This window comes from Gekko japonicus, unplaced genomic scaffold, assembly GCF_001447785.1.
Source record: "Gekko japonicus isolate JY-2015 unplaced genomic scaffold, Gekko_japonicus_V1.1 scaffold127, whole genome shotgun sequence".
Taxonomy (NCBI): Eukaryota; Metazoa; Chordata; class Lepidosauria; order Squamata; family Gekkonidae; genus Gekko; species Gekko japonicus.
The window spans coordinates 767,848-780,875 of NW_015170891.1; the positions used below are offsets into that span (position 1 = coordinate 767,848).

Sequence of the window (13,028 nt, forward strand, 5' to 3'; positions counted from 1 at the left end):
CTTCCATTACTTTGTTTGTTAACCATGTAGGCTTTTTCTTATACCTGTTTGTGCCTTTCCTAACCTGCGGAATATATTTTATTTGAGCTTCTAGAATTGTAGTTTTAAACAGTTTCCAAGCTTCCCCAATGGTTTTGACCCTTTCTACTTTTCCCTTCAGTTTCCTCCCCACATGTCCCCTCATATCAGAAAAATTACCCCTTTTAAAGTTAAAAGTGGTTGTGTGAGTCTTTTTGGCCAATTCCCTATTTGTACAAATGTTGAACTCAACAACATTATGATCACTGTTCCCAAGCGGTGCAATCACTTTTACATCTCTCACCAGGTCTTGAGTGTTACTTAGGACCAAATCAAGGATCGCCTCTCCCCTGGTAGGTTCCATGACCATCTGCTCCATAGCACAGTCATTTAGAGTGTCTAGAAACTCAATCTCTTTCTCTCGACTAGAACACATATTGACCCAATCAATGTGTGGGTAGTTAAAATCACCTATTACGACACAGTGTTTTTGTCTAGCTGCTATCTTTAATTCATTCATCATTTTATAATCCTCCTCTATCTTTTGATCCGGTGGGCGATAACAAACTCCCAGTGTTAAGTTTCCTTTTGGCCCCCCTATTTCAACCCACAGAACTTCAAGAAGCGAATCCAATTCTCTTAGCCTCTCGATCTTTCTGGACTTTATACCCTCTCTGACATACAGAGCCACCCCACCTCCAACCCTTCCCCCCCTATCCTTCCGATATAATATATAACCGGGAATCACCGTATCCCACTGATTTTCCTCATCCCACCAAGTTTCTGAAATACCCACAATGTCTATTTTTCCCTCCAACACCAAGCACTCCAACTCCCCGATTTTACCTCGGACACTTCTAGCATCAAGTATTTCTTCAAGTCTTCAAGTATTTGAAGGGCTGTCGCGTAGAAGATGGAGCAGATCTATTCTCTCTTGCTCCGGATTTCAAGACTAGATCTAATGGGTGGAAATGATAAGGGAGTTGTTACTGGCTAAATATCAGGAGAGACTTCCTAACTGTAAGAGTGGTTGAGCAGTGGAGGGTTGGAATCCAAGTCTTATGAGGAAAGGCCGAAAGAGTTGGGTATGCTTAGCCCGGGAAAGAGAAGGCTTAGAGGGGACATGATTGCAGTCTTCAAGTATCTGAAGGGCTGTCATGTAGAAGATGGAGCAGATCTATTCTCTCTTGCTCCAGACTGCAAGACTAGATCTAATGGGTGGAAATGACAAGGGAGTCGATACCAGCTAAATATCAGGAGAAAGTTCCTAACTGTAAGAGTGGTTGAGCAGTGGAACAGACTGTCTTGGGAGGTGGAGTGCCTCCTTCACTGGACATTTTCAAGCAGAGGCTGGACGACCATCTTTCAGGTATGTTGTAGGTATGTAGAGCTATCTTTCAGCTATGCTCCTGCAGAGTGCAGGGGGTTGGACTAGATGACCTGCAAGATCCCTTCCAACTCTAACATTCTATGATTCTATGAGAGCTCTGAGAGAACTTGTGACTGAACAAAGGTCACCCAAGCTGGCTTCATGTGGATGAGTGGAGAATCAAACCCGATTCTCCCAGATTAGAGTCCACCGCTCTTAACCACTACACCACACTGGATCTATCTTAAAACATATTGTTTGGCCAAAGAAATCATGAACATGTGAAACTGCCTTATACCGAATCAGACCTTTGTTCCATCAAGGTCAGTCTTGTCTACTCAGAGTGGCAGCAGCTCTTCGGGGTGTCAGGTGGAGGTCTCTCACATCACCTACTGCCTGGACCTCTTTCGACTCAAGACACTTGGGATTGATCCTGGGACCTTCTGCATGGACCCTCTCCATCATGAAGTACACAGCTTCTTAAGCAACAGAAATTAATAAGCTGACCAAAATAAATAAATAAATGTTTTTCTCCAATGCCCCCTAACTCCAGCGGATGCACCCCGTTGGCATATGAACAGGAATGCTAGCAAGATGACAGCTCGTCAGGTTCTCAGATGGAAGTGATCTAAGTTGACAGCTAAGTGGTCACTTGATGTGTCACATGACAGGTACATTGCATCAGCTTTGTATGGAGTCACTATGACTCAGCAATTGTATTGTGATTGGCTGACTGCTGTATATATCCTTCTGTGTACTGTGCATTGACGAACCTACATGGTTACTGATGCCTGGCGTAGCACTCTGTTGGACTAACAGCCTGTTTTGGAGTGACTACTTGGACTGTGTATCTTTAAATAAAACTGTAAATAGCTTTATACCAGCGCAGTGTCTTCTGCTTTTTGGTGACGTTCAAACACCATCAGACGTCGGTCCTTTTGCAAACAACAAAAGCCCCCTGGGCTCATCCTTCCTCGGTATGGATTTCCAATAAGAGGTTGGATCATATGTATAAGAGTCAAGAATCTGTGGCAGAATTTCTTTTCGTTCATCCGAAGCCTAATTCGTTAGTGGTTACGTCCTCGACCAAGGGCAAGAGTACTCATTCTACACCTCCGGATAAATAGGGACGAAAAATCGACTCTTTAGGCAGAAAATTTTATACTGCCGGAGCTCTGGGTATCAAGACCTCCAATTATGCAGCCTGCATGGGACGTTATTTCCCTCTGGGAACAAATGTCTGAATTTATTTCATCCCTCCCAGATGACTGTAGGCACCAAGCTAGGTGCATCCAAACAGAGGGGATGCTCTTGGTGAAACATCAAGTTAACGTATCCAAGCACTCACTGGATACAGTGGCAAAGACTTTCACTTCTGCAGTCGCCTTATGCAGATACGCATGGGTACGTTCCTCCGCCTTACAGCCAGAAACTAAGGCCACTGTAGAGGACCTTCCATTCGAAGGTGATGGACTTTTTAGCTCCACCACGGATGCGGTACTTCAAGAGCTTGACAAAAACATCAAGACTTCTCACAGTTTAGGGGTTGCACCTCCTACTAAACCGCATAAAGGAAAACCATGGTCCAAACAATGGTCAGGTAGACCATTATCTAAATCCTCCTCTGAGCCACACTGGCAAAGGTCCCCGAGTCGTCCGCCCCGTTCGTACGGTGGAAAACCCAAGTTTTCATCTACCTATCTAGACCCAAAACTGCTAAGAACACTAAACAGAGTCTTTGACTCGCACCTTCTCTCCCAACTCCCTACACACTTGTCTCCTTACCTGTTGATCTGGGAGTCTATTACGTCGGACCAGTGGGTCCTCTCAGTAATAAAAATGGGATACTTAATAGAGTTTTCCCAAATCCCTTCCACCTCCCACGTCATTGTCACACCACCTTCCGCAGTCCTCCTAGAAGAAGTTCAAACTCTCCTAAGCAAGGATGCTATAGAGCCAGTACCATCAGCACAGCACATAGTGGGCTTCTACTCCCATTACTTTATGGTACAAAAATGGGATGGAGGCCTCTGACCCATTTTGGACCTCATCATATACAAAAACTTCAGGATGACGTTACAGGCCATCCTTCCACTCCTAGATCCAGGGACGTGGATCGGCATTTCCAATTCAAAGCCCTCCCATTCAGATTATCCACGGCCCCTCGGGTCTTCACGAAGGTTATGGTGGCAGTGGTAGCACACCTCCGTCTAAGGGGAGTGCAGATATTTCCCTATATAGACGATTGGTTGCTGGTAGTGGATTCAGAAGCATCCCTGCTCACCAATGTAAACCTAATCCTGACAGTCCTGACGTCCTTGGGCATCCAGGTAAATCTGAGGAAGTCAATGTTAATTCCCACCAAATGGGTGCAGTTTATAGGAGCTATCCTAGACTGTCTCTTGCAAGGCTTTTCTCCCTCCTCAGAGAGCAAGGGACATTGTTGATCTAGTGACTCTATTCTGCAAGTCTGGACATGCTACGGCAAAGCGAATCCAGCAGCTGCTGGGTCTGATGGCTGCCACCATCAACGTCAATAGTTTTTGCCAGACTGCACATGAGACCTCTGCAGCTGTGGTTCGTACGCAGGTTTTGCCCACAGAGTCATCCTCAATCCCTTCGTCTTGTCTTCCCACCATCCGTTTTGGGCTCTGTGCTATGGTGGATAGACCCTGTGAATCTCCTAGCAGGAGCCCCATTCCATCCACCCACGTCAACACTCACACTGACTACAGATGTGTCCCTCTGGGGATGGGGCGCGCATCTCAAGGGTCTTTGTGTGGGGGTTCATTGGGAGCCCCATGTAGCACACAATCATATAAATTTCCTGAAACTCTTGGCAGTGCTATACGCACCCAGGTCTTTTCGTCACCTAGTGACCAAACAAGTGGGCACAGTTCTGACAGACAACACCACAGCCCTGTGTTATATCAACAGACAGGGAGGTATGATCTCCCAGGGGCTGTGTTGCCTAGCCATAGGACTATGGGTCGAGTGTCAATCCTGGAACACATTCCTAAGGGCTGCTCATCTGCCAGGAACACTGAACGTCCAAGCAGACTTCTTGAGCAGAGGAGGGGCAGCAGAGCACGAGTGGGAGCTCAATTGGATTTATCTTCTCCCAATCTTTTGCCTTTGGGGCCATCCAGACGTGGACATGTTTACAACATGCAGCAACAGGAAATGTCGTCTTTTCTGCTCCAGAGCAGGGATAGATCCCCTTCTACTTTGTGAGCTACTGGCTTTAAAGTTGTGGGCAAGTGATTTGGCTACTGCATAAATTAGTTTGCTCTGGAGCCCTCCTTCCTGAGCTGAGACAAAAATGTGTGAGCCAGAGGCTAAAAAACTGTGAGCTAGCTCACACTAACTCAGCTTAGAGGGAACACTGGTCTCCATGTGTTCCTCTTCCCACCGATTCCTCTAATACCAAGAGTACTAGTCAAATTAATGCAAGAAAAACCATGCTGTCTCCTAGTGACACCGTGGTGGCCCCGGCAGCATTGGTTCTCTACTCTGCTCCACCTAACCAAGGGCTCCTTCGTTCACCTTCCTCCAGCTGCCGACCTCCTTCTAGCGGAGAAGGGTCGGAATGAACGAATGAAGCATCTCAAGCTTATGATTTGGAGGATCCTTTTGGATCGGTCAGAGACAAGATAGATCATGCCCTATTGAACTGTCGCAGACCATCTACCAGAGTTTCTTATGCTGGGAAGTGGAAGAAATTCTTGTCTTACCTTACCTCGTTGGGATTGTCCCACCACCTTCTGACCTGATGGCAATCTTTGGGTTCTTATTGTCTCGTTTAGACCTAGGACTCAGTTGTGCCTCACTGAGGGTCTATCTAGCCGCAATTTCGGAAAATTACCTGATAATTGATGGTCACTCTGTCTTCTCTCATCCCCAGACCAAGAAGTTTCTTAGGGGTCTGACCCACCTCTTCCCCCAGTCACCAGCGTGGGATCTGCCCATGGTGCTTTCAAGGCTCATGGATAAACCATTTGAACCGATGGCTACTTGTAGTCTGCAGCTTTTGTCATGGAAGACAACCATTTTAGGTGCAGTCACCTCCACCAGGAGGATGGGTGAGTTATCGGCACTCCGCTGTGACCCACCTTATTTGAGTTTTAGGCCTAATGGGGTCATGTTGTCTCCAGATGTTTCTTTCCTGCCGAAAGTTGTTTCTGAGTTTCACCTGCAAGCGGACATTGTGCTTCCAGTGTTCTTTCCATCTCCCTCAGTGGAGGAAGAATGCCGTTTTCATTCTTTGGATGTCAAAAGAGCTTTACTCTTTTATCTAAATTGAACACGGCCATTTCGGAAATTTCTGGCCTTGTTTGTCTTTTATGCTCCACCCTCTCAAGGGAAGAAGCTGTCGACCCAACATCTATCCAAGTGGATTGTGGAGACTATTAAGTTGTGCTATATCCTAGCCAAGAAATCGCTCCCGGGTCCAGTACGGGCACACTCTACCCGGGCAGTGGCAGCATCCACAGCCTTCCTGCGAGGTGCGTCGTTGGAAGATATATGCAACACAGCTACTTGGGCCACGCCTCACACATTTGTGAGGCATTATGCTCTTGATGTTCGTCTTCATCAGTGTTCAATTGTGGGATGAGTGGTGTTGCAGGCGGCACAGGTTTAGGACCTCAGCTCCCTCCTCCAGGTAGGTGGGCATTGCTTTTCAGTCTCCCAGAGGTGTGATGCACATAGACCACAAAGAAGATAAACAGGTTGCTTACCTGTCACTGAGGATCTTCGAGTGGTCATCTGTGCATTCACACCACCCGCCCTCCTTCCCCTCTGCTTTCGGTCCTTCCTTACTTTCTTTGGAGACTGAGGGCAGCGGTCAGAAGGAACTGGTGGGATTGTCATGCCCCTCCCTTGGTCATGTGCCGTGGAGACGGCACGTGACCGGGGAGCGGGCGCGAAAATTCCTTTTGCTTTCCATTATACCGATGACCACTCGAAGATCCTCAGTTACAGGTAAGCAACCTGTTTTTTGCTAACTGTCTCAACTGTGGTGGGAAGTTCGCGGCGGAGCAATAAGATTTATCTGCAAAATAGCTCGCAGAAGCCTCACAGCCAATGTCCAATTCCCTAATGTTTGGTCTGCCCTGTGGCAGAGCCGTTAATGAGTTATTGTTCTGTACAATTGGGCCAGGTGTGAGCTTGCAGACGCAATCGTGGCTACGTAGAACTCCCTCTTCGTGGCTTTGACTGCCATCTCATAGGATCTCATAAACATCCTATATGATGCTCTTTTAGCTTCGTCACGAGTGCGCTGCCACTCTCTCTGTAGCCGTCTAACCCTTCACTTCATCAGCCTCAACTCCTGGGTAAACCAAGGAGCCAGCCTAGAGTGAGGGCGCAGAGGGCGTCTGGGAGCGATCTTGTTGATGGCTGATGAGAGTCCGCCATGTCATCCTCGACTAGTTCATCTAATGAGCCACCAGGGGGCATTGGATTTCACAGGGCCATCTGAAGCCACAGAGGGTCCATCAGGCTCTGCAGGCGAGCTAAAATATGCTCACTGCCCAAACAGGGTCGGGGTGACACATTTACACGGGCCTTCAGGGCATGGTGGTCCAACCATGGAACTGCCGAAGCAGATGGTGGTGGCCATTTTAGCTTCATTCTTTTGGCGGGAAATGCTCCCCCACACAGGCAGGACTCGTGGCCTGAGGACCAGGTGGCGGTTGCCAAGCTCCCGGCAGAAGACTTAAGCAGGCTGCTTTCAGGGACCCAACCAACAATGGAAGACCCCAGAAGACTTCAGCCTGGTAATGTACCCATACTGGGTGGTGAGCCCACCCCCCAGGAATTTTTTGAGTCTATGAGGTGCACAATGAGGGAAGAATTCTGAAACCTGTGCCACCTAGGGGACCTGGGGACCTTTACCCCCGTGCAGACTCCCCTGTTCTAGAACCTGTAGACTGTCTTAGATCTAGGGATGGGGGCCCCCAAGATGGCTGACTAAAGCAGCCAGAAAGCAGACCCCCCAGGGACAGACATTCAGACTCAGAAAGGTAACGATCCCCTGAACCTGAAAGGAATCACAGGGAGGAAGGAGAGTTCCTGTCTGATTAAGAGGTGGAAGACATTAGCATCCCACAACAGTCTGCATGTTTCTTTAAGGCAGAGTACCGCCAGTACATCCTTGTTAAGTCCATGTCAGCTCTTGAGTTGCATGCCATACCAGCAGAGGAAGAAACAGTCAGCCTAGGCATAAATCCCAGAAATAGATCTAAGGGGACAGAGGAATTCTTCCCAAGATACACAATGTATGAGAATGTATTCCCATTCCCAGAGTTTTTTGAGAGACAGCTGAAGGCAGAATGGGTGAAGCCTACCTCTAACGGACAGTTCCCTAGTCTTGTGAAAAAAATTGTATGATTTACCTTCTTTTGCCAGTGAGATGTTGCAGGTGCCTTTGGTGGACGCTTCGGTGGCTGCACTTCAGTCCTTTGGAATCCTGTCTGAGGATGGCCATGGCTCAGTCCGAGATAACCTGGATAAGAAAATAGATATTGCTCTTAAGAGACCACATGAAACCACTGCAATGGCTATCAAACCTTCGGCCACAGCGTTAATCATTACCAGAGCCATCATCATCTGGTCTAGAAAGCTGATCCAGCTACATCCAGGGAATAATAGATGACTCCTAGAGGGAGTGACCAGAATTTTAAAAGCATCATCTTTTGCAACGGATGCTGCCTTGGACACTATTACCTTTTCGTCTAGGGCCATGTCTTCGGTGGTAGTTGCAAAGAGGGGGATCTGGCTACGCGCCTGGCCCGCAGACCTCCAATCCAAGTCCTTTGTAATGGTTTAGCCTTTCCAAGGAGAAAAGTTGTTTGGAGACCATCTGGAAAAGATCCTGGTAGAGACTAGAGACAAGAAGAAGGCGATGCCTAGAAATCTATGTCATCTAGACAAGAGAGGCTCTAGCAGTCACTCCTTTCGTTCCTCTAACCCATCTTATAGACCAAAGCAGGACCAGAAAAGGACCTCCTGGGGTTTCTCCAGACAACCCTTTAAGAGGAACTTCACCAGGCCCCGGTTTGGATGACAAGCCTCCAACAGGAATGACAAACCTGACCGTGACAACAAAACCACTAAAGCATAACTCAGAAATGATCCTGGTGGGGGCCCAACTGCTTCACTTTCAAGCAGCCTGGCTGGAATCCCAAGAAGACTCCTGGACTTTAGAAGTAGTCTCCAAAGGATATTCCATATAATTCATAAGAACTCTTCCAGATTGATTAATCATTTCCCCCCTTCGCAAAGACCTCAAGAAAAGAGCCATAACACTTGTGGCAGTCCAACATCTACTAAACATCTTAGCAGTGGAGCCGGTCCTGGACTCTCAGAAGGGCCAAGGGGTTTACTCCATATTTTTCACAGTACCCAAGAAAAATTGAGATTGGAGAGCCATCCTAGACCTAAAGTTTGTGAACAAGTTCATCAACCTAAGGCAAACCTCAGGTCCATCACAGAGGCCCTGCAGCCAGGAGAATTTCTTGCCTCCCTGGACCTCACAGAGGCATATCTCCATGTACCAATCCTACCCTCAGACAGATATTTTCTGAGATTTGGCATAGGGATTTACCACATGCAATTCAGGGCTCTATCCTTTGGTCTCGCGACCACTCCGAGAGTATTCACCAAAGTCCTGGTCAACCCAGTAGCACACCTGAGGAAGAAAGGCATACACATCCACCCATAGCTGAACAACCTGCTTATCCAATCAACCTCCAGGGAAAAAGCGCTTCAGGACATCCGGGAGACAATTTATTGTCTCCAATCACACGGCTTCCTCATTAATCTGGCCAAGAGTTCGCTGTCACCGACACACCTGGGGATGCTGATTGACACCAGGAGCTTTTCTCTTTTTACCAGAGAAGATACTGAAGAACAAGCAAATGGTGAGAATCATCCTCAAGAATACCTCCATCTCTACTCACCTTAGCCAAGGTAATGGGAATCTTGATCTCCAACCTAGATGCGGTGCAGTGGGGGCGATTACACACAAGACCACTACAGTTCTTCCTCCGACCATATCAACTACAAATCATGGAGAAATGGGACACCTCACTTTCTGTGCCACTTCCTGTGAGGGAGTCCCTATGTTGGTGGACACGGGACACCAACCTTCGCCAGGGAAAGAAGTTCTTCCACAACAAGGAACTTCCAAATATTCACAGACGTGAGTTTCCAAGGTTGGGGAGCGACCCTGAACGAGAACCCAACACAGGGGCGTTGGTCTCAGAGGGAATCTCACCTTCCCATCAATGTACTGGAGTTGAGAGCAATTCGATTAGCACTACTTCATTATCGTACCAGTGTAAAGAACCGGCACATTATGGTTCGAACAGACAATGTATCAGCTAAGGCTTAAATAAACAACCGGTGGGTTCCAGATCCTCAGCCTTGCGCAAGGAAGCAGTGATGCTATTCTCCTGGGCAGAAAAGAATCTAGCATCAATCAGAGCCAAACATATCAAGAGCCTGGACAACGTCAAAGCAGACTGGCTCAGCAGACAGACTATTCATCCGGGGGATGCTGAACAAAGAAGTTTTCAATTGGATTCTAAAAAACTTTGACACTCCGTTAGTAGATCTGTTCACATCTCATCAGAACAACCAGTTACCCAGGTTCTTCACCAGGTTCCTCCATGACAGAGCGGAGGCATCAGATGCCTTGTCCACCCCCTGGCCAAAGGGTCTGTTATATGCCTTTCTTCCCATTCCTCTATTACCCAAAGTACTGCAGAGGATAAAACAACAAAATGCCACTGTTCTCTTAGTCGCCCTGTGGTGGCCTCATCTTCTGTGGTCCTTGACTCTGCAACAAATGTTCGCATCTCTGCCTCTGCGTCTACCCGTATCCCCAGACATGCTCATCCAAGGTCCTCTCCCTGATAGGATGGTGGGAATCACCCAAGATGTCCTCCTTTCCTCAGAATAGAAGGACCCCTCACGGTAAGTGCCAAGGGTTGTTCTCTGCTGATCCAGCCAACACCCTCCTCCATGGTGAGTGCATCTTGCTATTCTCCCATGTGGGACTGCACAGAAGCTATGAAGATGAAAATGGGGTTGCACTTACCTGCAACCGCTGTTCATCAAGTGGTGTTCTGTGCAGGCACACTTCCCTCCTTCCTTTCCCTGCTATGGACTTCTTGATTCTGCTTCCTGCCTCACTTAGCTCAGGTCATGTGTCCATTTGGGTGGGAAATTGACAAGGCATGTTGAAGGGAGGGGGAAGGCTCTTGGGACTCTTGTAAGCTGCCCTGAGCATGCTTGCGGAGAGGGCGGGGTAAAAATGTCAAAAATAAATAAATAAATAAATAAAATATTCTTGATATAGCTTGCTCTCTGTGGCTTTCCTGTGGAAGTACAGTCCCATGTGTGCCTGCCTAGATAAACTTGATAAACAGCGGTTGCAGGTAAGTGCAACCCTGTTTTTCTCTTGCCAATTGCAAATATAGAAGGTAGAACAAGAATATCTGTGAGACACTCATGTACCGATCTGTGCTCTGCTCAGTCTTAATGGGATTATGGTCATCCATCTCCTAGATCAGGAGGTGCAGGTCAGATGTAATATTCCAAAAGCTCAGCTTCTGGGATGTGTACTTGGCTCCTCCTGTATTCTGCTTCATCATTGTGAATTAGGGTTTTGTGGGAGCACTGATGGCTTAACGTTCATCTAAAGTAAGATCCATGTCCTTTTTATTACCCTAAACAGGGAGTTTTGACATCTGCCAATTTAGGTTAATTTCTGGTATAATTTTCTGCTGTGTTTACCAAGCCTCTGACCAAGGCGATAAATAATCAACGATAAGCTTTTATGATTCAAATGGATTAATTTTCCACTATTGCTAGGGAAAGCTGGTATTTATAGCCACAAAGGACTGTGCGGGAAAGTGGTGAATTAAGAAACACGTTCAGGCCATTAGCTGCTTGATCCCTTTTTTCATTCTTCCTCCATTTCTGCTAGCAGAAGATTGCATTGGCAGAGCTTTGTGCTGATAATGAAGACCACACCCCTCATTGTGAATGGTTGCTAACAGGTTCCTTTTTCTGTGCAGCAGCACAGAGAGGTGCTGTTTGCACACTGTATAGAAAGCAAAAGTTAGATTAGTATGTAAAAAATGAGTGTTTGCAGTAAAGCAGTCAAATTATCTGTTGGGAGGGAGGAGGGGCAGAATAAGAGGAGTAACTTCAGAAATACATTGGTGGAAGTTGTGCTGTGGAGGTGTAACAGCCTCACTATCTTCACAACTGCTGTGAGGAAGACTGTGTTGTGTCTTAGCCACTCTAAATAGTGCTGTGTTTCTCTAGTCCAAAGTTCTGGCTTTCACATTAAGGAGTTTGTATCTTGGTCTCAAAAACCCACTGAGGGATTGCACTTGGCATGTGCAGCCTTTGCCTGGTTGTGATTGTGGGGGAAGAAAAGAAAGGGAGGGGAAGGGAGAGAGAATTCCATCTGTTTTTCAAATAGCAAATGGAAAAATCTATTTTTATTCACTTTTATAGTTGCTTTCTTCCATTGAGGTTCATAGATGTTCCTATGCTCTGTTCAGAGTCTCCAAATCTGTCTCGATTGGTCAAGATCCAGCAGTCAGTATTTATTTATCAGCAAAATTTAGGTAAAAAGAAAAGAAAACTGGTATGTCATCTCATTGGCATCACAGGCCCTGGATGTTTTGCAGTGAAGGTGTAATCTGAGATGAACTCCTGATCACACTTCTGCTAGTAATTTCTTCAGGAGCTGGCTGCTTGTCATTTATCTATTTGAATTAATATCCTCCAGCCTTTTGTTAACTTACAGTTGCTGATGAAGGTCAGCCCTTCCAGGAGGAATTTACAGCACTTTGAAAGGTGCTCTTGCTGTTATTTGTCTTCCAGGGTAAGGGTTTATTGACTGTGAGAGAGGCATTCAAAACAGGGCAGTCTTGCCTTTTGCTGTCCAAGAGTAGTTGTGCGGTCAAGAGGATGCACACTTTCCATCCTGGAGTTCACAGAGGGGCATCCATCCAGAAGAGCTCTGTTGTGTTTGTATGTGTGTTGACATTCATATTTTGCTCTTTTCAGTTAACTGCCTGCGTCCATGGGTCTGCAGCCATGCTTTACCCAATGTTCTGGCAACATGTTTACATCCCTGTTCTGCCTCCACACCTTTTGGACTACTGCTGGTAAGTAGTAATCGGGTTTTAAAGAACTGCAGCTTGTTCAGTTCTGTCAAAAAGGTACATGTTGGTGCGTGAATACTAAGTGACTCTGAGAGATTTCACATGGTCCAACTTAATACTACATGCCTTGTAAATTACTCTAGCATATTTTAAGGAGTGTTTTCACAAAGTAATTTAATCACATGCAGTAACTGTTTCCCTTTTCTCCCTTCCTTCTTTTTGCTCTCTCTTTTTCTTACCAATTGAGTTGAGGAGATCAGCAGTAAGGGATATGCTTTATATTGAATTTCTGCCCTCCAATTGGAAGGATGCTTTGCTTTGCTGTTTTCCACCTGCCTCTGTTGTGACTTTCATTATGACTCACAGAATAGTGCTGCAGTAAATACAATTCAGAGGTTTTTGCAGCTGGCAGCCCTTTTCTTTTTCTTCATCTTAACTTATAGCATCCC

The 13,028-nt window shown here is 46.6% G+C and overlaps 1 protein-coding gene across 1 annotated transcript in view; it reads left to right on the forward strand.

Annotated features, from left to right (window-relative positions):
- The window catches only part of DENND1A (DENN/MADD domain containing 1A), a 341,344-nt gene that overhangs the window by 211,394 nt on the left and 116,922 nt on the right, over positions 1-13,028 (forward strand). Inside the window, 1 exon segment of the mRNA XM_015418453.1 lies at positions 12,482-12,582. Within this exon segment, the coding sequence (XP_015273939.1) occupies positions 12,482-12,582 (101 nt within the window).